At 40.7% G+C, this 23,784-nt stretch overlaps 1 protein-coding gene and 1 long non-coding RNA gene across 10 annotated transcripts in view; one reads left to right on the plus strand and one right to left on the minus strand.

The window, feature by feature from the left end:
* Positions 1–12,693: 12,693 nt before the first annotated feature.
* On the plus strand, positions 12,694–22,158 carry LOC116183214 (uncharacterized). Its single transcript, XR_004147767.2, has 2 exons — positions 12,694–12,819; positions 19,936–22,158. It is a non-coding gene; the product is annotated as an uncharacterized LOC116183214 (long non-coding RNA).
* The window catches only part of SNX10 (sorting nexin 10), a 36,035-nt gene continuing 25,979 nt past the window's right edge, over positions 13,729–23,784 (minus strand). For 8 of the 9 annotated variants that reach the window (XM_021538205.3, XM_021538207.3, XM_021538204.3 and 5 more), the window contains 2 exons: positions 17,138–17,353; positions 13,729–16,695 (listed from right to left, as the gene is read on the minus strand). In XM_021538205.3, coding sequence (XP_021393880.1) covers positions 16,617–16,695; positions 17,138–17,353 — 295 coding nt within the window. In that variant the 3' untranslated portion in view covers positions 13,729–16,616. Of the gene's footprint in view, positions 16,696–16,734; positions 17,354–23,784 lie in introns of those variants that run through there. The other variant, XM_077787403.1, reaches the window with a different exon arrangement.

Here is a 23,784-nt window from a genome sequence, read left to right on the forward strand (position 1 = left end):
ATCCAAAATGTTGTGATTAAAATCTAACAGCAGGATGCAAAATTTATTGAATGGGTGTCAGCATCCTTTTGCTCCGGGTTCAATTTCACAATCTGTTTAATTTTGCACTGCCACCAGCAGCAGCAACCCTGCCATCTCACAACATCGGCAATCACTACCTTCCCATCTTTCTCCCTTGTGCCAGCACTAGTGACTGTGGGGCTGCATGGTCAGCTAGATCTCTAAAAATGAAAAGTTACACTGTGACACCCCCCAAAGACTTGTGCTCAGCCAAATCAGCTCTCAAAGCAGCTGCCTGCTGTGCTGTGTGGATGCTGAGGCCAGCAGAAGTGAGGGACACGGATATAGCTATGCAGCTTCAGGTTGGGGCTCTCAGTGACAGCCCAGGCTTAGGTCAGCCTCTGCTGATCAGCAAAACCAGTCCTCTTTATTTTAATATTTTGGGAAAATAAGGCACAGCCAGCATAAGCACTTTGTTATGGTTGTGTGCTCCGTCTCCCAGAGCTTCTGCTACCTTAGGGTCATCTTTTGATGACCTTCCCTTAAAGATCCTCAGCAGAAGTCAGATCCAGATGCATAGTGTGGGATTCAGCTCATCTCATTTGGCAGACTAAAAGTTAGGCTTCCAGTATCAGCTTCCTGCATGCTAAAAAGAGAGCCAGCATCTCCAGAGCGTGATTCACCTCCTGTAACTTAGGCTTAGCCTTGAGCACCAGTTTCAGGCTGGGATGAATCTCAATGGCTGTGAATGGAACCCAGATGACTAATTCAGACTAGATATCTAATTTTCCATAGCAAAAGTGAGCTGGGGTGAATGCCTATCCTTGGATATAGAGAATTAGCCCATGAAGTGCTTGTGATAATGATAAGCTTCAAAATTATATTGAAATATTGTTTTAAATATGCTTTTAGCAATCAAATTTTCTTTCAGAGAGGGAGCTTTGAAAAATACCTTTTGGGATTGAGAAAGATTTTTTGTGGTCCCAAAACAACACTTCTCTGTCTCAAACAGGTGTTTCATCTGTCTCACACATTCTTCTCAGACCCCAGAAGGCATAAACTCACAGAGTAATTTTGTTTTGGTTTTTATTAACTAGAACCATTTTCCCCTTAATTTGCAAAAAGCAGAAACAACTTGATAGCAAGCTAAGGTGAAGGAGTGGTAAGAGTGACATGGGACATAGCCCCACTTTCAAAGCCTTTTACTCTGGCTCGTATACTCCAGGGTCCAGGCACAGCCCCACAACTCCTCACTCAAGCCACCACCCTTAGCAATACATTAAGGTTTGTGATTGTGTGGAACAACTCACCCATGGCCCAAGAAGTACTCAGATGCACTGCTCCACTCAAAATAGATGTCTTATGGTTCTTGCACCTGGCTATAAATTTGGACCTCTAAAAGCTGAGCCTTTGTAACACATGTATGCCCTAGGCAGACATGCATTGTGTGAAGATGGTGTCTGTGTGACTTCTGCTAAGGCAGGACATGACATGTAACACAAGCAAACACAAACTACATGACACACCATTTTCAGTTATTTTTCACCACCATTGTCACCCACCAATGTTCAGTCATATTTGTGCTTGTGTGTAAGCATTCATTCATCACCTTCAGTCCTAAAATACAAAGGCACAAATACAGTGCAGTCCATCCCATTTAAACACTTGGGAACTCCTCTGTCCTATGGAAAGCAAGAGTGGGGTATAACATTGGCTTTAAACTACACAAAGCTGCTGCTCTCTACTTTGATAGCTGTCTGTTTGCAGAGATGACGAAGTGCACCTTCCCAGCACAACTTAAAGACTGCTCTTCTTACACACTTAAAACAGAGATGAGGAAAATATATAACAATTTACTAACATTCTGAAATTATGAAATACAGTAGGAGAGGAATGAGAACTTTCCTTTTCAGCAACTGTTCTAACCTACACTAATGAGTAGACTGTTAGGAATTTTCTTCACTTAGCATTTCTCATTATTAATAAATTTTGCACTGACAACTATAAAGTGAACACTTTGGATTTATGCACCTAACCTAATTACATATGCTGCATGTACGCATTTCATTATTTACTTGACAGATTCATTCCTTGATTCCATAAATAATTAAAGAAGGATCAAATATTAACAATCAGATACATGCTAATTCTCCTCAAATCTGGGGAAACAAACACATTTTATTTTCTGTTCAATAAAAAATGAAATAAAATAAAATGCTTTCATTAGAAGGATTAAAAAAATAGGTAAAGTTCTTGAGTGTCATTTTTATTTTGCATGGAGTGAAAATTAAAATGTCCAGCTGCTCTCTAGTCCCTTTACAGGAACACATACAGCAATTTTAACAAGTATAAAAGGTTAGCAATTTCCTTTTGACAGTTTCTAAATTAAGCATTTTGGTTTAGTGTTTGTCAGGCAGTTTGTCAGAGGGAGGTGACTTCAAATGTAAAGTCTGATCCTGTTCCCATGAATGTCAACAACAAATTTGTACTGAACTTCAAGCAGGACAACATCCATCCCATTATTTCCTACATATTAGTGGTTCATTTTTTCCAGGCTGAAAATCTGAGCTTGCCCTCTCCCATCAAGCACAGTCAGCTGAACAAGGGCCTGATCCTGCTCACTGAAGAGACATGCTGCAAATAAAAGGTGAAATTCTGCTCCTGCTCCTTTCTGCTGCTGTGTTACATCTTCTCTAGTAGCATTCTACTCCAGGTTTGGTGGGATTTTCTGTAGAGGGCATTGCACAGCCAGAACCAGGCAAGGCAAGGAGCTATGTGGCCTTTCCTGCAATGTCAGACAGCCCCAGGAACTGCTCAGGGCCTCCAGAGTTAGGGTTCTTCTCAGAGGAGTTACTGCTTAAGCTCTGAGTTACAATTAAATCTGCAAGCGAATTATTTGCGACAGAAAGCTGCTCCCAGTCACAAACCTGTACAAACTGTCTTGTCTGCTGTGCAATTTAAATTGATGTTTAAATATTTCTCTACACATTATTCAATATCTCCATTTGATCAAAAATATTCTCCAATTTGAGCAAATTTACTTTTGGATATCACATTCCACAATTTTATCATTTTAAAGGTGTTAAAAATTCATAGATCGCCACATTATTCATCATGCAAGATTAATGCCAGCCTGACAGGTTTTGTAAAGATGTGGGTTTTTTTTTCTAAGTGCATATACCATATCTGTATGAGATGTACCATGGTTGTTGAATATTGATTATTCACATCTCCTTTCTTATTTCTGATGCTAAAGAGAGAATATTTGGGTGTGATTGTCAGGGTTAGCATGTCTCTGACCTACACATGTACTATTAATAATTTATGAGTTGATTTGAAATAGATCTCTGTGAAATGAGCTAGCAATAAGCAGGGCTGTCTAAGATGACAAAGATTCAGAATAGGCCAACTCATGTACATTAGCTTCCTGGTTTCAATCTGAAAACAAAATGAAACAAAACCTCACTGTACCTTACACAGTAGTTAGGGATCTATTATTTGAATACACAAAGCAATATCACTGCTCTGTATTAAAATTTATGGTTGAATGATGCAAACATTAGTCAAACTTTTTAAAGTATTACACTTTTTCAACTATATAACTATATCTACATGATGCATAAACGAGCAACACAAAGTATGGCAATCTGTTGGTCAAACCAATGAACAGGGCCAGCTCACAGACTCCTAATTCCATTTAAGAGTTGTCTCCCTGAATCCATAGAAGATAAAAATAACAAAGGTCAAGACCTGAAAGTGCAGCTGCTGCATTGACTTGAGGTTGCCAGCATCTAATGGGAGCTCTTCAAAGACTAACATTATGGGGCTTCCTACATTAAAAGCCTTCATTCTTTGCACTTTATCCCTTAATTTAGAAAGCATCCCTGCTTATGTCCACAGACTTACTGAAGATGCCCAGGTTGCATTTAAGGGGTGTTCTTAGGACCTGGAAAAGGCAGCCTGTCCCCTGACTGCAGGCACACCCTGAGGAGATGCCCCTGGCAGAGCTGCACCCTGCTGGAGCTACCCATGGAGAGGAAGGTGTCCCCTGGCAAGGGGCAGTGGGACCACAGAGTGTCCTGCTGGAGCAGGGCAGGGGCAGCCAGGACCTCCCAGCACCAGCTTAGGTGCAATGAGAGAGACAGCAAGTGAGACACAGCTAATAAACAACAGGGCTGACCACTGCTATTCAGAGGGCACTCATAGAAATTTCATCATAACACTGACTTCTGCCAGCTCCCCCAGAAGAAAGACTTCTTGTAAACCTCAGGCCTCATTGGCTAATGTTTGGGTCTCTATGTTTATGTCCTTCTTTTCTTGATAGCTGGGCTACATGTGTTTGTAGCACTGATGAGGAGTATTTCTGTTCTCCTTGTCAAATGAACTTTTGAGATCCTGAACCCTTAACTTGCATGGAAATATGTCATATAAAGTTGGTTTTTTTTTTATTTTTTTTTTTTTTTATTGTTATACAAAAATCTAGCTCATCTGAACAGGCAAGTTTGCTGTTATTTAAATAGCAAATAGCCAACAGTTAGGCATAGGGAAGCTAGTTAATACCTTGTTACAATTTTAAAATAAAGATGTTCAACCAAAGAAATTACACTGAGCTGCACAAGCTAGGGCAGCACAGAGCAGTGTGTCAGAGTCACGGGGATGTTTGCAGTGACACAGAGACAGTGAAATTGGATGACACCAGCTCTTCTTGGTGGGAGGGTTTTCACTGTCTGTCTCCTGGGAGTTTTGTTGCACATTCTTTGCAGAAACCTTTCCACCCAAAGTGGCAGCAAGCCTTTTGGAAATCTTATTAATATTCTTCCTCAGTGCTGTGAGGTATGCTGTAGACAGGAGATGATAGTTACCTTACCATGAGCAAGGGAAGAGCAGGGGACTAACATCAGCACTGACATAGTCCAGTAAAATTGCCTTGCTGGTATCTCAGAAAAAGAAATGATTCAGGAGGGAGAATTGACTCATAATCCCAAGCCCAGCCAGCGGCCAAAGCAGTTATTTATTATTTGTGGTATGGCACACCAAACACATTCTTCCCAGACAAATCGGAGGGCAAGGTCCTTGCCCTGAAGAACATACAATTTATGGAGCTGACCCTGCGAGATGCAGTGGGCCCTCCCGGGAAGAGCAGAGCAATTTCATCTCAGGATGATTTTGGCACATCTTGGGAGGTCTCACCTCTCTTGCTAACACAAATGATTCTTCTGACCCCAGAGGATGACTTCTGTAAATGAGGATAGTTTGGTTTTTAATCTGTGACTTGCGAGAAGTAAAATCTTTTATCTGGCTGTAGAGTTTCTGCATGTGCACAGTATTAATATCTGCAAAACTGAGAGGGAAGCTTGAACTTCTCAGGAGAGCTGCAAACCATCGTGCATTCAAATGGCAGAGTTCAGCATACATTTCTTAGCAGGCTCCAAAGCACCATTTTCTGGGGGGGAGATTTAGGCAGGGCAAAACCACATAAAAACAGGGAATGTGCAAGAGAGGTGACTCTCCTGCTGCTGACATCCCTGACACTATCCACAACCCTTGATGGGTCAGGAGAGCTTTAGCCAGGGGCCCCTTCCTATTCTCCCTGCTACAGCAGACAGAGAAACTGAGAACTGCCAGAGGAACCTTCTGTAGGAACAGCAATTTACTTTACAAAGCCAAATATTTAAGGTTTCTTTCTTGAGTTATTGCCACAGGGGAATTTGGGTCCTGCCTTCTAAGAAATTTCAGGGGGTGCTGAGGTTGATGGTTATGAATTAGTGCAAGCACATCACCACCACTGCCATGATCTGTCTCCCCAAATCATGTTTCACCAAATCTAACATTCAGATCTCTGCTTCCTTGTGTTGCACCCATAATAATACCAAGTACTCAGTTCTCAGACCAGCAACATTCCTTTTGTACTTCTAAGCCCTGAAGTAGCCCAGAATACTCTTCTTACAGGATGCAATGCATCAGGGAACATTCAGCTCATCAATCCAAAGCATCAATGAGTTGGCCATCTTCAGAAGGAAACATAAGCCTCATCTTTTTACAATGGCTCCAACATCATGCAGGAACAAGGAGGGACAAACTAAACCAAGGAATTTCCTAATGGCTCTCCTCTGTGGGAAATAGGAAAGATAACATTGTACTTCTGGCTTTTGGAAAGGACGAAAACCTCTCTTATTTACAGGCAGTGGCTTGCCCTGATAAATGTGTTGTAGGAAGCCACTGTGATTAGTAAGGAACAAAGTGGGAGGGAAGAGCCAGTCAAGCTCCAGGAACAGCACAATGCCCTGTCCTTGGCACAGTCTTCATCTCCTGCTCAGAAGTCATTGTCACTTTCTACAAACAATACAGAATTAAGGATAAACTTGCAGAGCCTTCAGGTGAAGTCTCTGTTACTACTCCAAGAAAAAAATCTGGTCAGAAAGCAAAATATGAACCTTAAAAGATTCTGCTTGGATTTAATCAAATGGGTTGTTGTATAAAATTATATTTACCCATAGTGCTCGCATGTCATGTCAGTTTTTGAGAATTGTTTTTACTTATGAAAGGTCATTCATACACCCCACCAGCTAAATAAACTCACATGGAGAGGAGGTCTGCTGAAATTAGCTGTACAGGCAACACAGCTTTGGAAAAGGAAGTTTGCAGTGCTTACTTAGACCAATGGTCTTTACTCATACTAGCAGTTCCAAATTGTTTTAACAACTAGTGTCATGGATGGATGAGTAGAGACTGAAATATCTGGCAAAAATCAGTCTTTCCTATACTTTTTAGTCAACATCAGATCTGCTTCCTGCAGTCCAGTTCCAGTGATAACACCATCTAATATCAACAAGACCGCAGAACTTCTGCAAGTGTCCCTCAGAGAAAATCCTGTCAGTCCTGCTTATTTAACCAAGCTAAGCAGGGTACCTTAATTACCTCTCTCTTTTCACTTCCTGTTTTTTTAATTAGTGAGAAGAGCGAGTAACTCTCTTTTTCCAAAATAGATATGAATCTCTGTTATGAATGCTGCAACCCAAAAGATAATTAGCCCAAAATTTACAAATGCAATAGATGCCAGAGGGAGTTTGGTTTCTGAGTGTCAGAGTGCACAGTGCTGGGAAGCAAAAGCAAATCCCTTTCACATGTCTCAAGTCAAACATCAAAAACTGGGACCCCTCTGCTACCTCTTTGGAGTGCTTTGTTCTGACAGCTGGGGGTTCTCCTTTTCAGAAGGGCGTGGCACTTCATCCCTCCCAGCAGGTAATGCAGTGGAGCCCAGCAGCTGGAGGAACACTGTTCCTCCCTCATCTGAGAAAGAGGTCTTGTACATTATTGTGGTCACCTTACTGTTCCTCAGTTTCCCCAGCTGTAAAAAAGTAGATCCTGTTTATTGTAAGGCCGAATTAATTCCTCATCACAAAAGACTCTGAGACTCTGGACAGGAAAAGTTTATCATAAACACAGACAAATTATTAACTTCCTATATCCAGCCCATGATGCATGGACTCTGGTGCCAAGGTGGATGTTGACTTCCCAGCAAAACTCAAACCATTCAGAAGCCAAACTTGCTTTCAGACTTCTTTTTGTGTGTGACCAAATTGGCAGCATTTTTATGGACAGACACTCATATCCCACCTCCTCTCCCAATGTCTCAGATCATTAGAAGCAGCAACAGTCTTGAGCCTTTTAGAGAACTGGAAATAGTAATAAAAAATATTAATATAAACAGCACTTAGAGGACATTTCTTGCCAAAAATTAAGAAGCTATCTTATATAAAGAGGTTATTCTTCCAACAAAGTTATTTCTTGGGGCTACAAAAATGTCCCAAGGTGGACATTCATATGGTTACTTTTCTGTCCTAGGACCAGGTCTCCCAAGGCTCTTGCACATCAGGTGAGTGATGGGCTTCTTCAGGGAGTGAGCCAGAGTAACTAAATTTGTTTAGCAATCAAACTCCTTATGTCAGTATTAGCTTCTAAGAAAACCTATCCCTGCACTTTTAGTGCCTCAGTCTCATAGTTCAACACACAAAGCTCTCAAATGACCATCAAAAGTAAAAAGTGGTGTGCAGACACAAATGGGAACACAGGAATGCTGAACATTGTGGGTGAACTCCTGGCCCACACTGAGGGTTCTAATTAAAGCCCAATTTCTTAAGATGAGTTCTGGTCCAGACCAAGTTCTATGTTATGGCCTGACAGCCATTGCATTCAAGAAAAACTAAGAACTGGGTCAAACCAGCAGGTCCTGGGACTCTGAATCTGCTCTTGGATAGAGGCTGCCAGCAAATGCTGAAAGTAGACTGCAGGGGCAAGACAGAAATAGGGTGCTGCCTCTCTCCTAGGAGACCTGCCCAGCTTTCAGCCCTACACTGGCTGTTTTTATCCACACACAGGGATAAAAACACAAGCCCAAAATGTATCAAAAACCAACCAACTCCAAAAAAAAAATAGTGTCCAGAAATGCAAAGCTGCTAAAATTCCTCATCCAGGTGTAAGTGGGGAGTGTTATGGAAAACTCAGGGCTGCAGTTTCAAGTTTTTAACACCCTCATCTGCCCCAGGCTTTTAAAAGTCTTGGCCACCTATGGCTGCTGACTGCCTTTTCCTTGCAGAAACCTTTTAAGAATGTATTGCTTATATAGGAAATAAAACAGAATCAAGATTTCTGACACTTGGCTCAGAAGAGCGACTTCAGAAAAATCACAAGTACTCTCTTTCTGAAGCATGAGATACTGCTCTTTTGAAACTGTTTTCATTAACTGTGAAATAACAGGAAATAAGAACTTATGAGAGGTCTTAGAAACTGGAAATAAGTGGCATTTTGAAAGCATGAACATGAAAAGGGAAAGAATAGACTTTGTAGTCCACTTTATCATCAGTATTATTGATCCTGTAGGACAAAGGAAATGGCTTTAAACAAAAAGAAGGTGGGTTAAGATTAGATATCAGGACAATATTCTTTATTGTGAGGTTGGTGAAACACTGGAACAGGTTGCCCAGAGAAGCTGTTGACAACTCATCTGTGAGAGTTTTCAAGGCCAGGTTGGAAGTGGCTCTAAGCAACCTGGTCTAGTGGGAGGTGTCCCTACCCATGGCAGGGGGTTTGGAACTTTAATGACCCTTCCAAGCCAACCCATTCTATGAGCCTATGAAGACCCATGACTTAACATAAGTACACCAAAAATAGGAAATAAATCCAGAAGTACTCCTAAATATTGTCTTTCAGAAACAAACAAACAAAAAATCACTTTATTTGAAAATGACTGTTTTAAGATGTTCTCTATTTTAAAGCAAACATTTTTCTGTTTACAGGAAAAAAATTTACTACAGCATATTCAAAAAGGCTACCTATTTCTTCCAACAAAAATGTCATTATTAATCTCAACATCATTCAGAAACCAGAATTTTTTAACCCCCACACAAGCAGCACAAAGTTTTTACCATTGAGCTCAACTGAATCAGTGCTTGATACATCTTACCCACTTCTACTGTGAATTTTTCATTTAGTATTTGCACAAAAACTAAATCAGTCCTCTAGTATTGTTCTAGTAACAAAATATCTGAAGAAAATATATGTTTGTTCAGAAGGCCTAATTACGGGGCTTTTTTTCTGTATAATTTTTTCCTTGCTTTCTGAATAGCCATCAAAAGAGTAAAAATAGTGCAAGAACCTGACAAAATCTTAATCTCATCTGATGACTGTTTTCTTATCTACAAGCCAAAAAAAGAAAAATAAGAAAAAAGAAAAAGAAAAATAAGAAAAGAAACAGATACCAGAAGTAATTTTGCAAACATTCAAAATCATGAGTATCACAGGAAAGTTCTACCACTAACACATATTCACATATTTTAAATATAACCATGGGAAGAAATCAGAGAACGTGAGAACGTGCAAATACTTGTAATTACTGTATCCATTTAAACTTGAAAATGCTTTTTTATTGCAGTTTGAAATAATTCTAAACTTAGACATATGCTGGCATGTTTAACATGGAAATTAGATGTGTCTGATCAACATTTTAACAAGAGGAACATTTGGACAAAACCTATAACTGCAGCAGTACCTGGGTGGTTTGCTGCTCCTGATCACCAGAGAAGCAAAGATAAACTGATTGAGACAATAGTTGAGTTGGCTGTAGTGTCATAAATAATAAATTATTCCTTACCTTTTGGAAAATATGAGATAGTTGACATGTGTCAAGATTTTTTAAGGAGACAGTAAGACAAAATACATTTTTTGAAGGAGAACAATCCAATTGCAATCTATTGGTCTGACTTTTTTGTTTGTTTTGTTTTGTTTTTACATCAAGAAGATCAAAGCTATGACACGGATTAATGGTCCAAATTTAGGACTGAATACATTTTAGTGCCAGGTTTCATAAATTATCCCTACATAACGATGGACATCAAGGCAAACATGTATATGGTCAAAGATGTCCAGAGGATAAGAGCCACAAACTCCTTATTAGCTATGGGGGCTTTTTAAATCTGCATTTGACTTTACAGTCCTTGCAAACAATTGTGGTTTTACTGTCCATACCCGTTTTACAACTTTTCCCTTCTCATCACAGCAGCAAATGGTGGATCTAAGCAATTGTGAAGAGGAAATGTTCAAGTGCCAAATGGCATAAAGCAAGGAAAAAATGAAAAAAGGAAAAACACTCCTCCATTTCTGCATGGCATTTATCACAAGAGTAGGTAAACACTTAGCATGTAGAAATATGATGAGGCCTCATGAAAACCTTTTAATGTCATTGCTAATGACTGTATTGACTACCAGGGCAGTCATTTACAGGTTGCCAGGAGAGAAAACATAAGCCCCTAGACTGTTTCCATACAGACCGATCTCAATGTTATTACTATTGCATCAATGCCAAGAAGTGATAATGGGATGAGGGCACTCCCCAACCAGGCACCATGAAAAATCAAACTGAGAGGCTGTCACAAAGCAGCAGACAAAGGGACTTTCCCTTTTCTTGTCTTTGTACTGGGGAACTTGAGGCATATAATGTGCAGTCACCCTTGCCATGGCTGCATGGAGGCCTGTCCTTGTCCGTGGATCTCTCACCTACCGTAAGCATCCTTTTCCCCATGAGGGAGGGTGTCACAGTCCAGGCTGTGAAGGTGTCTCAGTATGTGTCTTTATAGGTGCTTCCCAGCCCTGCCTTCCCCAGGATCATGACCCAAACCCTTATTTTCCTAAATCCCTCCAGCTCTTGGCAGCCCAGACCCTGTTCCCAGAACCTCTGACACTGCAGCCCCAAGTGCTCAGTGGCTCTTGGGAGGGTCCATCTGAAGGTTGGCCCAAGAAGCAGCAAGGCCCATGGTGACAGCACAGACCAGTCCTCCAGGCCCTTTCCAGCACCCCAGGGCTGCCTTTGTGTCATTTTCATTGCCACAGAGCTGGGAAAACCCCACTCTGGTACCTGTGCTGTCCAGGATACATCCCTCTTCTCCCTCCCTTGCTCTGCTCCATCCATGAATACATTTCTCCCCTTTTTTCTCTCTGTATTTTTTTTTCATCTTTCCCATTACCCCTTTAATGCAGAGCAGGGCTGCTGATTACAAAAGAGGCAGTTTGACTTGAGCAATAGGTCTTCTTCACTAATCCTCACTGTCATGGAAATTCCAGCTGCTACAAGAATAAGAGGCTCAATCCATATTTGCCAGCTCTAATATGAAATCTGTCAGGGCCCAAATTAATGAGTTCCAAATTCCTTACATCACGATAACAGGTTAAGACTGGTCAATTAATTACATAAATCCTTCCCGATTCATTGTGCATTTTCAGGCGAGATTGTGTCTTACATAACTGTGTGACACAAGGCCTTTTGGCTCCTGCTGTTCTGCGGAAAGGCCTCCATTTGAGAGCAGCCTGCCTGCCACCGAGGCCGGCAAATGTCATACCTGGGCACCGCGCTGGGCCCTAATTGCCTTCCTATAAAAATATAAATAAATGAATGAACAGCAACATGTGCTTTCAAAATACAGCGCAGCTGTGGGTGTCGGTGCGGGGGCTTTCCTGTGGGGCTGCAGGCGATGCCCGCTACGCCGGCTGCGCCCATCCCCAGCGCGGCAGGCGCCTCCCTGTTTCCCCCGGCTGAGGAGCCGCAGGGCTGCGGGAGGAGCTCCGGGATGCCGGGAGCCGGTGGGGAGCAGGAAAACCCCGAAATGACCCCAGAGCGCTGGGCCGCCCCCGCGGAGAGCCGCGCCCGCGGAGCGCGCTCCCGGCGCGGGGCCGCGCCCGCTCCGCCCCGGCCCCGCCCGGCGGCCGCTCCCGCTGGCGCACAGCGCCCCCCGGCGGCCGGCGGCGGGCGCGGCCCCTCCTTCCGCGGGGGCGGCGGGCAGGGAGGGAGGCAGGGAAGGATGGAGGGAGGCAGGGAAGGATGGAGGGAGGCAGGGAAGGATGGAGGGAGGGAGGGAAGGATGGAGGGAGGCAGGGAAGGATGGAGGGAGGGAAGGATGGAGGGAGGGAGGGAAGGATGGAGGGAGGGAGGGAAGGATGGAAGGAGGGAGGGAAGGATGGAGGGAGGCAGGGAAGGATGGAGGGAGGGAAGGATGGAGGGAGGGAGGGAAGGATGGAGGGAGGCAGGGAAGGATGGAGGGAGGCAGGGAAGAATGGAGGGAGGGAAGGATGGAGGGAGGGAGGGAAGGATGGAGGGAGGCAGGGGGGCCGGCAGCGCTGCGGCAGCGCTGCGGCCGCCCCCGCCCCGGCTCCCCCTCCGCCGTTGCCATGGGCTGCGGTTGCCACGAGTTACCGGATGAAGGCTGGGCGGCCCCGCTCCCTGAGTAGCGGGCGCGGGGCGGAGCGGGGCGGAGAGCGCGGCGGCGCCAGGTAAGGCTCTCGCCCCGCTCCGCGGCAGGCGGGGCAGGGCGCGAGCAAGGGCCGGGCCGGGGCGCAGCGGGAGCGGGATCTGGGATGCTGCCGTCCTTTTCCCTTTTTCCCCCGTTGGTCGTTTTGTTCTTTTTTCCCTCTCCCCCTTTTTCAGCCCTCCTGCCCGCTCGTCCCGGCGGCGGAGCCCCGCGGGCAGCCGGCGCTGCCGGAGCGCTCCGGCGGGCGCACACGCGCCCACGGCCGCGGCCGCGGAGCATCCACGGGCGCCCCGCCAGCCGAAAGCGAGCCCGAAGGCCACAGTTCGATTTCTGTTTTACAAAGCCACTTGAATTAATTTTTAAGGAGGTTTTGTTCCAGGAGGCAAAGAAGCGACTTAACCCGTTATGGTGCATTTTTAACACCGAACCAGAGAACAATTGTGTAATAATTTCCTAAAGCGTTTAGGCCTTTCGTGAAAAGAATCAACCCGAGACTGGAAATTATTATTTATATTTTTGCCACGTTGTAAGAGCTAGAGAAGAAAAGTAAAGCCCCAGGTCCTTAGCCCTGAGCCTAGTCCTGCAATTATAGGGAAATGACACAGGACCACACATGGTTTATTCTTCTTCTTATCCATACCGTGTGTAACAGAGGAAGTCACAAACATTTTATTGTTTTAATAATTAATGGTAATTATATAAAATTTAAGTATTAATCTGGAAAACAAATTCAGTATGTCACCTGTCAAAAAAAAAATGTGGACACTGAAGTTTGCACTGTTCTACAGTGTGGGATTTAGAGTATATATTTCCCTCCGTGCTTATAGAAATACATTGCGATGTAAACAATCTTCACTCCGAATACACCATCTTTGTGGAGTTTCTTTGCTATTCTTTTTGTAGAAAATGTAAAGAAGTGAAAACCCAAACATTGTGTGTGTATACACAGTGTGTGTGTGTAGCCACACATATATTTATGTATATATACAAATACTACAAAAATAACCGAACAGTAAATTACACATGGTAAGCCATAAAGTGATTAGGATATTGATATTGAAATAAAGGAAACCTCACTGTCAGGTTTAAACATGAGCTAGAAAGTAGTGACTTGTTTTATTTAATTACTTAAAAGCTTTTAAGAAATCATCATAAAAATGAGGATGTAAAGCTATAAGCAAAAGAGGAAAAAAAGCTTTTGAATGCAGAATTATTGCAATTAGATATAATGTAATTTGATTTCTACTTCTAATTTATAAATTAGGTATTATCCTGTTTTTAAAAAAATGCTAGCAGGAAATGTTAGCATTGTTCAAAACTAAAAAAATGAGGATCAAAGTACCAGTGACAACTGATCAAACTGTATGTCATAGTGTTGAAAAATTACCAAATTGTTAAAGTAAAAAAAGACATTAAAATTATTTTTTGTTTAACATTTACATTGGTAAAATTTACATTTAATGTTCCAATGAAACAAAATACTTAAAGCCTTTATATGTGCTTATACACAGCTGATACACAAAGGAGGCATACTAGACAGCATGGAGTACTTTCCTTCCCCCATTACAAAGAAAAATTCTAGTAACACTACCTACACAAACAACATTCAAAAGATAAATATTTGAACAAATTTCTGTCAAAGCTGAGAAGAAAGTTACAGTAGTCTTAGATTTTTTAACAGAATGACAAAATAAGAGAATAACAATAGAGCTATTAGAAAACAAATATTTATTTCAGAAATGTCTTCATTTGGAAAACACTCGCTGGCGTATTGATAAGCTCCTAGAATTAAAAAATACAATGAGCCACAAAGGCTGTCCAAATCTTGTGTTTCTGTAATTTTTGTCAGGTACTGAGAATGTGTTAGTAAGCCAGAACTGTAAAGTGCTTCAAGAGTTTAGGTTAATCTTTTAAGACAAAAGAAAAACTTGCATTGTCTTAAATAAAAATTCTTCTCAACATTGTTTTTGCTTTTAAATCCTTCCCACCTTTTAAATAAATTTGCTGAACAATTTTTTTGTAATGTTCCATCTCAAAAATAATATATTAAAAAAATCAAGTAATCAAAATCTCTGACTGGCAGTAACAGTTATTTTTAAGCTACTTTTAGTGGTAACTTGTTGCTTTAATTAAAATTATCACTTTTACATTAAAAATAGCATTGCTGCTAACTCACATAGAAGCTGAGACAGTGAATAGATACATTTGTGCAATTCAGTAAGACTGAGCAAAAAGAAACACGCATATTTATCTTACAAAGTGCTACCATCAACAAAATACAGTGGCTTAAAGTAGTTACCTAAGAGATGTAATTCTCAAGCTACTAAAACCTGTTTCTAAAATTACACAGATTCCCAGCTGGATGCTTTAAAAGAAAAAAAAAAAACATGCCCACACATGTTTATGCTACCCCTTACTAGCTGTCTATTGAATAATCTATTGTTTCTGTAATTCACAGGTTTAAAATAATCCCTTCTGAAAGTAATCGCAGATTTCTTTAAAGAGAAAAAAAATAAAAAAAATAAAAGGGCATGTATATACACCCATTTCTAGGCCAGTAACTACTGCACTGAAGTTAATGGGAGCTTTGCTAGGGTGATCAGACCCCCTAGCTCTTTTTAATAGCATTAAATGTCAAATATAAATACAACACCACAGTGAAACATATTCCTTTGACAGAATCTGGGACAAGACACTATGCAGCTGCTGTGAACAATAAAGAGCAAAACTGACGTTTAATCAAAATATGTGTTGGTGGTTAAGAAGTTGTGTTCAAGCCTGCCTTTTGTTTGTGAAAAAAGTCAATATTCCAACGTGGTAACTACAGCCACAATGAAATCAGCAGCTCTTGTTACTCATGGAGAGTGGAGAAGGCCACATCCATGCAGGGTGTTACAGCTATGTGATTATCATCATCTCACAGAGGGAGATACTCCCCACTTCATCTGCTGAACTAAAACACCTCTACCAGCACCATCAAATACATGTCTAAAGTTAAACGTGGTGGGTGAAATCTTGGCCCTAGTGAGGTCAGTGCAAAATTCCACCATTGGTTTCAATGGACCTCATCCAGGATTTTCACTGGGAATGAGTATCCATAATTCCCTGGGAGCTGAGAATCTCCAGCAAGCCTAGAAATGATGTAATTTTTATTTATATTTCTAAACTTCTAAGCAACCATGCTCAAGAATTTTTGCCTTCAGTACTTACACATTATAAAACCAGTCTTTCCATAAACATTACCAGGAGGACCAGAGGAAGATGTATTTATATCTCAAATTGTCAGCAGCATATAGTTTGTATGAATGTTGTTTTGCTGATGTTGCTGAGCTACTTTAAAAAGTGAGTACCTTGGTGGGGTGTGTAATTTCATCACCAATGTCAAATGACTTCTAAAGATGAAACTTCTCTGATGCAAATGACTAAAAGATGCTTTAAATATGTTTGATATTACATACTAACTTTTAAGGTGAGGAATTAAATTATTTTTCAAATGTGAGACACGACTCACTGAAGGAATTATTTTAACTGCCACATACGTCAGAAGAGCATGATTTACCCAATACTGAGATTTTAATAGTCACAAAACCGTAAATAGGTAGCATGTAGACCTTCACCAAGATACAATTTTTAAAAAATCACCAAAAAGATAGTATTAAGGTCTGTTCTGAGTATTTTGTAAGGACATATGGTTGCATTAACAATGGGTCTTCTAGGTACATGTCACCAGACAGCCCTGTTTGTGTGGTACACATAACCAGTAAACAAAGCAGAAACTGCTCTGTACTGTCCTTAAGGTAGCAATACAGGAATGATTTTTCATGATTCTTCAGAAGCTGGGCTTGCTTTACATCCACATGAAATGCTGTCATCACTAGGTCCAAGCCCGGAGGATGAACTGCAGAAAAGGGGAGAGGGGGGGAGGAAAAAAAAAAAATAAAAGGAGGAAATTGGTTTTCACAACACACTCAAAGCCTGAGTAACAGAGGAGAACTTTAATTATCTCCAGTCACAAAGAGAGACAGGAAATTTGGACTTTTAATTAGCCATTTGGAGTGCAGTTGGATATTTTTTTAGCAAGATAATTTAAACGCGAATAATTCAAGTCTGACTAAATGAAATTCACATAATCAGAATGCAGATAATTGAATTTCTACTGCATTCATTAATTCAGTGTGGAGGTGTGTGTGAAGACTTCTATGATGAGCTGTCACAGCTCAATAAAATCTCAGTCAATTAATTTTTTCATTATCTTAGTATTACATCAACAAAAAAGTGAAGCATGTGCGTGTGTATGTATGGATATATAATCTCAGAAAGTAAGGATATACAGAAATCACCTCTCTGAATCAGAGTCTGCATCGTCTTTTCCTTTTTTTTCCTCTTCATCTTCTATAGGAAAACGTCTGTTCAGAGAGGCAAAACTGAGAATTGCATCAGCAACAGAGTATTTGGTCTGTCCAGAAACACAGGCCTCCATATCTTCTGGGCTTAGCTGAGTCTGTAGGAAGAGGTGAAGCCTACTATCTGAAAGCAATAATGCATCTTGTAGGATCCTGGAAAAGGAAAAAAAGGCAAATGTTTATATATAACCTGCACGAACACACATACACACACATACATACTCTAAAGTGTTTTCCCAGAACAAATATTAAATGATGTCCTGCTTTTAAAGTTTTCAGTTGAATCCTAAATCAGTAACAGAAGGCAATGAACATATTAAAATGATTAGGTGCGTGTTACTTTCTTATTACATTATTTGGAATTTTAGGTGAGTAAAAACATGAAGCTAATAGTTAGGCACATCTGCTATTAGAATAACTTCAAGGACATTTCTTCCATTTAACCATCTGCTATTACCACATGGATCAGTTAATGATTTTTAGGCAGTTGGAGGCATATACTCTTACAAAAATTTGGTCTCTCTTTTTTTTTTAATAACTAAACTTTTATAAAAAATTACAAGTCACCAATTTGTTTGATGGAGCAAAGAAATGTGTAGTAGACAGTGTGTAGGCAGAACAGATTTCATACATGTGCAACATCAGGACTTTGGAATACCTGTCAACAACTGAGCCAACACTAGCCAAAATTATTTACACTGTTACTCTGGTTTTAATTTACTTGCAGATAGTTTTCAGGGACTCTTAAATTTTATTTAATTCCAGCTATTATTTTAAAAAATAGGTTTTAAAATTTGGTTGATATATATTTTAAATTAAGCCTCCAAATAAATCTAGCACACAGTATTTACTTAAAACACATGAAAGTAAACAAAATACAATACATTCCAGTAACACAGTTGCAGAGAAACCTTTTCAAGCCCTGAGAATTGAGGATCATCATCTGTATTTTTAAGGAAAAGACAGGCAACTTTTCTTCAACATTTCTGTAAAGAAGGAATTCTTTACTATACAAATAGTAAAATTATTAACAAGAAACTTCTTCAGTTTGTGTGTATCATTTTACTCATGTAATAGAGACATCAGAGGTTATGACCATGCCAAAGAATACTCCACGGAATATTATTAAAATATCTTTAAACATCTCAAAGCTACTCAGAGTCAATACTTACCTATTTATACCCATTTAGGCTACAGTTTTTACCAAAAAAAGTCATTGCTGTACAACAGGAAACAAGAGATGACATTAATGTACGAACTAGTAAGAGCAGAAAGAAATATTGCATTTTAAAGGTACTCTGACTAAAATGAAAAGTGTAACTGATTAGTTCCTTCTCTTGAATAAGATTAATGGTGTGTTTGGACTGTAATGTTTTAAACACAAATACGTTCTGAAAACTGTTCTCTTAAGCGGCCAAGATTACAATAACATTTAATAAACACACAAAAGCATTTCTGGCTTCATTCAAGCCCATAAAAATCTGTCAAATTAAAATAAGTAGTAAGAGATATCTACGCGAAACCACAAGATACTTGTGTGCATGCACATTTCACTTGCCTAGATGAACACACAGTCTCAACCAAACAACTCCAACTCTGACACCTTCCAATGGGGAAATGTTTCCAGCCCTAATGATCTACCAGGTGCGGGTGAAATTGAGTCCCAGAAAGACCAGATTTTGCTGAAGTTCAAAATAAGCACACTTTTCACACACAGAGAAAGCTTTTTTAATCCAATCCAAATTCTCACAATTTTAATAACAAATAGACGCCTGTAAAATCAACGTGGGCAAATGTATTAATAGATAGAAAAACTTATTTGTAGTCTAAAATCCAAAGGCTGTGTAAAAATGATTCAAAACAGAATTTACAGGTCCACACACCTTGACAGCAACAGCTTCATGATTACAGTTTGAAAAGCCATCATTCAGCAGCCACTAAAAGAGGATTTCAGCCTTGACTCTTGATAAACCCACTTTCCAAACAAATACAAACATTGCAACAAAAAGTAGAGGTATTCCAAACAATATATCCACTTTTATAGTTATGCAATCGGGAGAGTAAATATTCTACTTCTCTTAAAAAAAAAAAAAAAGAAAAGAAAAACAAAAGAGAAATAATGTGCCTGCATTTCCTGCAGAGTAACTACAGTTACTGTTTTTCCCAGGCACAGTGAGGAGATGTACATTTCTGCAATTCTAACATTTGCGTGTCTAATGCCAAGTAACACAGTAAAATGCCAAGTCATTAAATTCTGTGAATGGCATCTGGTTTCACAGATTTTCCTCTTGCTGTACCTTCAAAAGTTTCCTGCCAACCAGTGAAAACACGAGTAACTAACTGTTCATGAGATTACACTATACTTACAGCTCTGTTGCTGTTTGAAATGTATTTTATTTTCTTTATAAAATAACGGGTAATCTTTAAAATTGATTTTAGATGGTTTGAGGCATTACACCAGAGAAGTAATGAGCACTAATGTCAATGATATTGGACACAAATTCATTTTAGCTTTATTTCATGTCCAGTACAATTCTGCTAAGCCTTGAACTGCTAAAGCACTGTTATTAACTCGGCAGTAACCTAACACATGGAACAGCAAACAAAAGTGATAAGAGTACAGACTGATCAGGACCTCAAGGCTACTGTCCTTTTTCTGTAGCTATAATTCAATTTCCAATTTTACTTTACATTGGAATCATTATTTCACAGTAATTTTCTTTTCTGCTTCATAGTGCCATCTGGAGGTGAAGGGAGTGAAGAGAAACCAAGGTGCAGAAATGGAAAGATGTTCATAAAGCTAATCATAACTTCACTCATATATGTATATGTGTGTGTTTACTATGTGTTCACATGGAGACCAAACACTCAATACATTCTGCAAGTCATTTAAAACCATCCTGAAAGCAGATATACAAATAACTTTTACTTGGTTGTATCCTTGAAGAATTTGTTTTCTCTTAAAAAATAACTGCTGCTTTTTCCACCCCCTCTGAACCGACAGGTTAGACTGCTTTTTAATTGCAAGATTCAAGCAATCAAAATGTAAAATAAATTCTGCGCTACCCATAAGTGCTATGCTTTCCTGCTCAAAATACTCTTTCTTCAAGGGAATACCCAAACATTTGTCACCAGATGGTACTAGTAGTATTAAGTGCTGGTATAGCAGTTGCTCTCTGGAGGCTTTTGCTGTCCTGGGGCTCACTATGTGAAGGGCTTGACATTTAAAAGGTAGACTTGGCTTCAAAGACTTAAAAAATGAAAATTACAAACCACCACCTAACAAATTAAAAAGGCAAGAGGAAGGGAGGAGCGTCACAACATTAATACTCGGATGTCTCCGCGGAGGCTGGACGCGTGCGCAGTCTCGGCACAGCAGGAGCGCTCTCAGCGCTGCTTCTGCACTTTCACCGCAGCCAGGGCCAGGCAGGGCTGTGCTTACAGCGATGGAAATCAGCGCTCCTGGAAGAGTCACGGCTCACGGCAATAATTCCTATAAACTGACTGAGCATATTGAAGAGAACAACAGACCTTCTATGCACGCCTGCAAGAAGAACGAAAGGCTAAACCCTGCAAGTCTTGATCCCATCAGTAGTCATTACTTGTCAGAGATTTCACTCCTCTTGGCCAGATTGCTCACGTGCATAATGACTACTTATGTGATTAAGGGGGCTGCAAGATAAGGCTCTACATTAGAATTAGAGATAATAAAGTAATTTTTTATTCACAGACATGTGAATCTTTTTAAGCTTTCTGTAAATGCTCGTGATCTCTAGACCTTTAAAGAAGAAAGACTGAAAAACATCACAAGCAGAAGAAATAATGTCATTTTTGAGGAAATGCTGGATACTATATGAGGAATATTTATATTTTCCTGTGTTATGGCAAAAATATTTACAAAAGAAAAAAAGCATGTCTTTTTTCTTATTTGGACAAGGTCCAAAATCTGGTTTTCTTCAACATGATTTTATTATGTATATTATACACTGTTCTGCTGGAGAAAAACAACATATGGCTGAACAGTACAACTTAATCCTAACTAAAGATTTCCTGTATCTACTGTAACCTAATACAATGACAGATGCATACTTGAATGTGTGTGGAAGGTTAACACTCCGATTTTGTTTTCAACAAATTTACTCTGCCCATTTACATCAGCTCACAAGAGCAAGGGAAAAACCCAAGGAGCTGAGAGATGGATGACAGCCTGTGCTGTGGTGCCCTCTACTGAGCATCCAGCCCCTCAGCCCCAGCCCACACCAAAGAAAGCCCCAGTTTCCTCTAAAAAGGCTGACTGTGTTTCTTCCTTCACTTTTTATAAGGGAGGAAATGTTATTGATATCAAGCAACTGTGAAGCAACTGTTGGGGATGTGATAATGCGTGCGGTTAGGAGAAGATTGAGCCACATGTGCCTGCTACGCATTTTTCCCTCACCAGATAGGAAATACCAGCAAGGCTCCACTGGAGAGAGGAAATTTGCCCAAGGTGGTTCCACCTGCCCCACAATTGCCAATGCTCCTGCCTGAGCCCCTGGTGGGGGTAAGCTGCATCTCCCACTTTCCACATCACTGGGACAGCACCCAGTGGAGACACCTCCAGAAGAGACTGCTGACCCAGCACCAGCTGCAGCTCATGGGACTGCAGTAGAAAAGGCAAGGAGGTGCTTGACACCAGACAACTTCAGAAAATGGCTCTGCCTTAGGCAGATGAATTTTGGGTGGCTTCCTCACTCTGGCACCCAGCAAGCCAATGCATGGCCTTCTGCAGGAGCCACACTGTAGATGCCCTCTCTTCCCTGTGGATCTATGCATTTAATTTCTCCAAACTCTGTGTCTTCCACCCCATCATAAACTGCGTATCTGAAAAGTAATTGAAGAGTAATCCTTCTTCCTAAATCATGTAAGTTTTTGGGATCCAACTATATTCAATAAAAAAAAAAGTCATCAATTGAACTCAACTTCATTCAAAATGGCTTTGTTAATTCATTTTCTTATGAGCAAACCCGACTCATCTTCTCTGAGGTTAATCTAAATCCCCAAGTTAGACCTGCACATCTCCAAATGGATGAAAGTAAAGAGGATCTTGCAGAAGTTAAAATTGTAAGACAATGTTTTAATTTTGACCTCTAGTTTAAGAATAAACTTTTCTGTGAATTCACAGGTATCCTCAAAGCACAAGGATACTTATCAGGAAAAACACATAATTTTCCTTATTCTTGCAAAGTAATTTATAATTGAAAAGGGGCTAGCTGACTTCCGTTAATGCAAATGGCCTCTTGAAATATTAAATTATGCCCAGACAAGAAGTAAGCTTTACAGCTCTTCATCACTCAGAGATAATAACCTGTACGACAAGTAGATCCTACCCTGCATTTGTGCAGTAAAACCAAATCAAAATGGGACACCTGTTCCCAGATTTCACCAAAGTTACTGCTTAACTTCCCAGCTGTTGGCCTAATTCTTACGCTACTGTGCTCAGCACGGAGAGGCTTCACAAAGGCTCTAAGTACACACTGTGCCCAGTGCTAACTCACCCTGGAGTGGGAAGTGAGGAAGGACAACAGAACTCTGTAGCCATCCACATATAGGCAATATGGAAATGTTCCCAGGGCCAGAAGCTGAACACTAGGGAGCCTCCAGCTGCTCAGTCCTGGCTCCTCAGGCACATGGCTCCTGCACAGGCAGGCACTACAGCAATCTGGTCACAGAGCACAGGGCACAAGCCCGGTCATACAGGCACAGAGCACAAACTGAGACTTTGAAAGATCTAAACGCCCTCTTCAGAGATGTGTTGGATCCTGGTAACACCTGGAATTCCTGCATCACAGGCAGGCATTTAAAAATGTTACCTGCGAACCTCTCCCCAGACAGGTCCACACAGTCTCAAATCTAATTTCTTCCCACTGCCACAAAGGAATGCAAGTAGGATTGTGAGCTTTTGCACAGTGCCTTCTGTCATTGCTGGGGTGAATGGAACTCTCAGCAGTGTTGGGTTAGGGTCCCCCCTTTCTAATGTATCAGAAAGGTTCTGCTTCACTTGATTCATCTATGTAACATATATATATTGTACATATACATATATTGTAACATATGTATATTGTATGCATATATGCATATGGTACACGTAGAACATACATATATACAGAATATATGTGTATATTTCACACACACAAATACATGTTATACTATTTTATATTTTTTATATATTTTATACTAATTCTTGTTAGGGAGTTCCACAAAATTAAATTTCAGAAAAAGAATCGCAACCTTTGGTTCAGCATCATAAATGGGGGTGGTAGGAAAGCATCACGGCAGCTGAGCCAACAGGAAGATGCCTTCTATGAGCAGCAGCAGCACAGCAGAGCCAGCCAGCAGAGGGCAATGGTACAGCACATACAGCACCATGCCACTGCATCTCAACACAACCTCTGAAAATTCCTTCCAACTGCTCCACAGGGCTGAGAGAAAGCTGACGTTTTCCTTGCACTCAAATTCAAACATTTAAATCATTACCTTGAGTTGCCTCTTTTCCCACTCCTGGACTAACAGCAGCATGATGAAATATTCCACATGCTGTCATTTTC

The sequence above is a fragment of the Lonchura striata genome, chromosome 1 (assembly GCF_046129695.1).
Source record: "Lonchura striata isolate bLonStr1 chromosome 1, bLonStr1.mat, whole genome shotgun sequence".
Classification (NCBI taxonomy): Eukaryota; Metazoa; Chordata; class Aves; order Passeriformes; family Estrildidae; genus Lonchura; species Lonchura striata.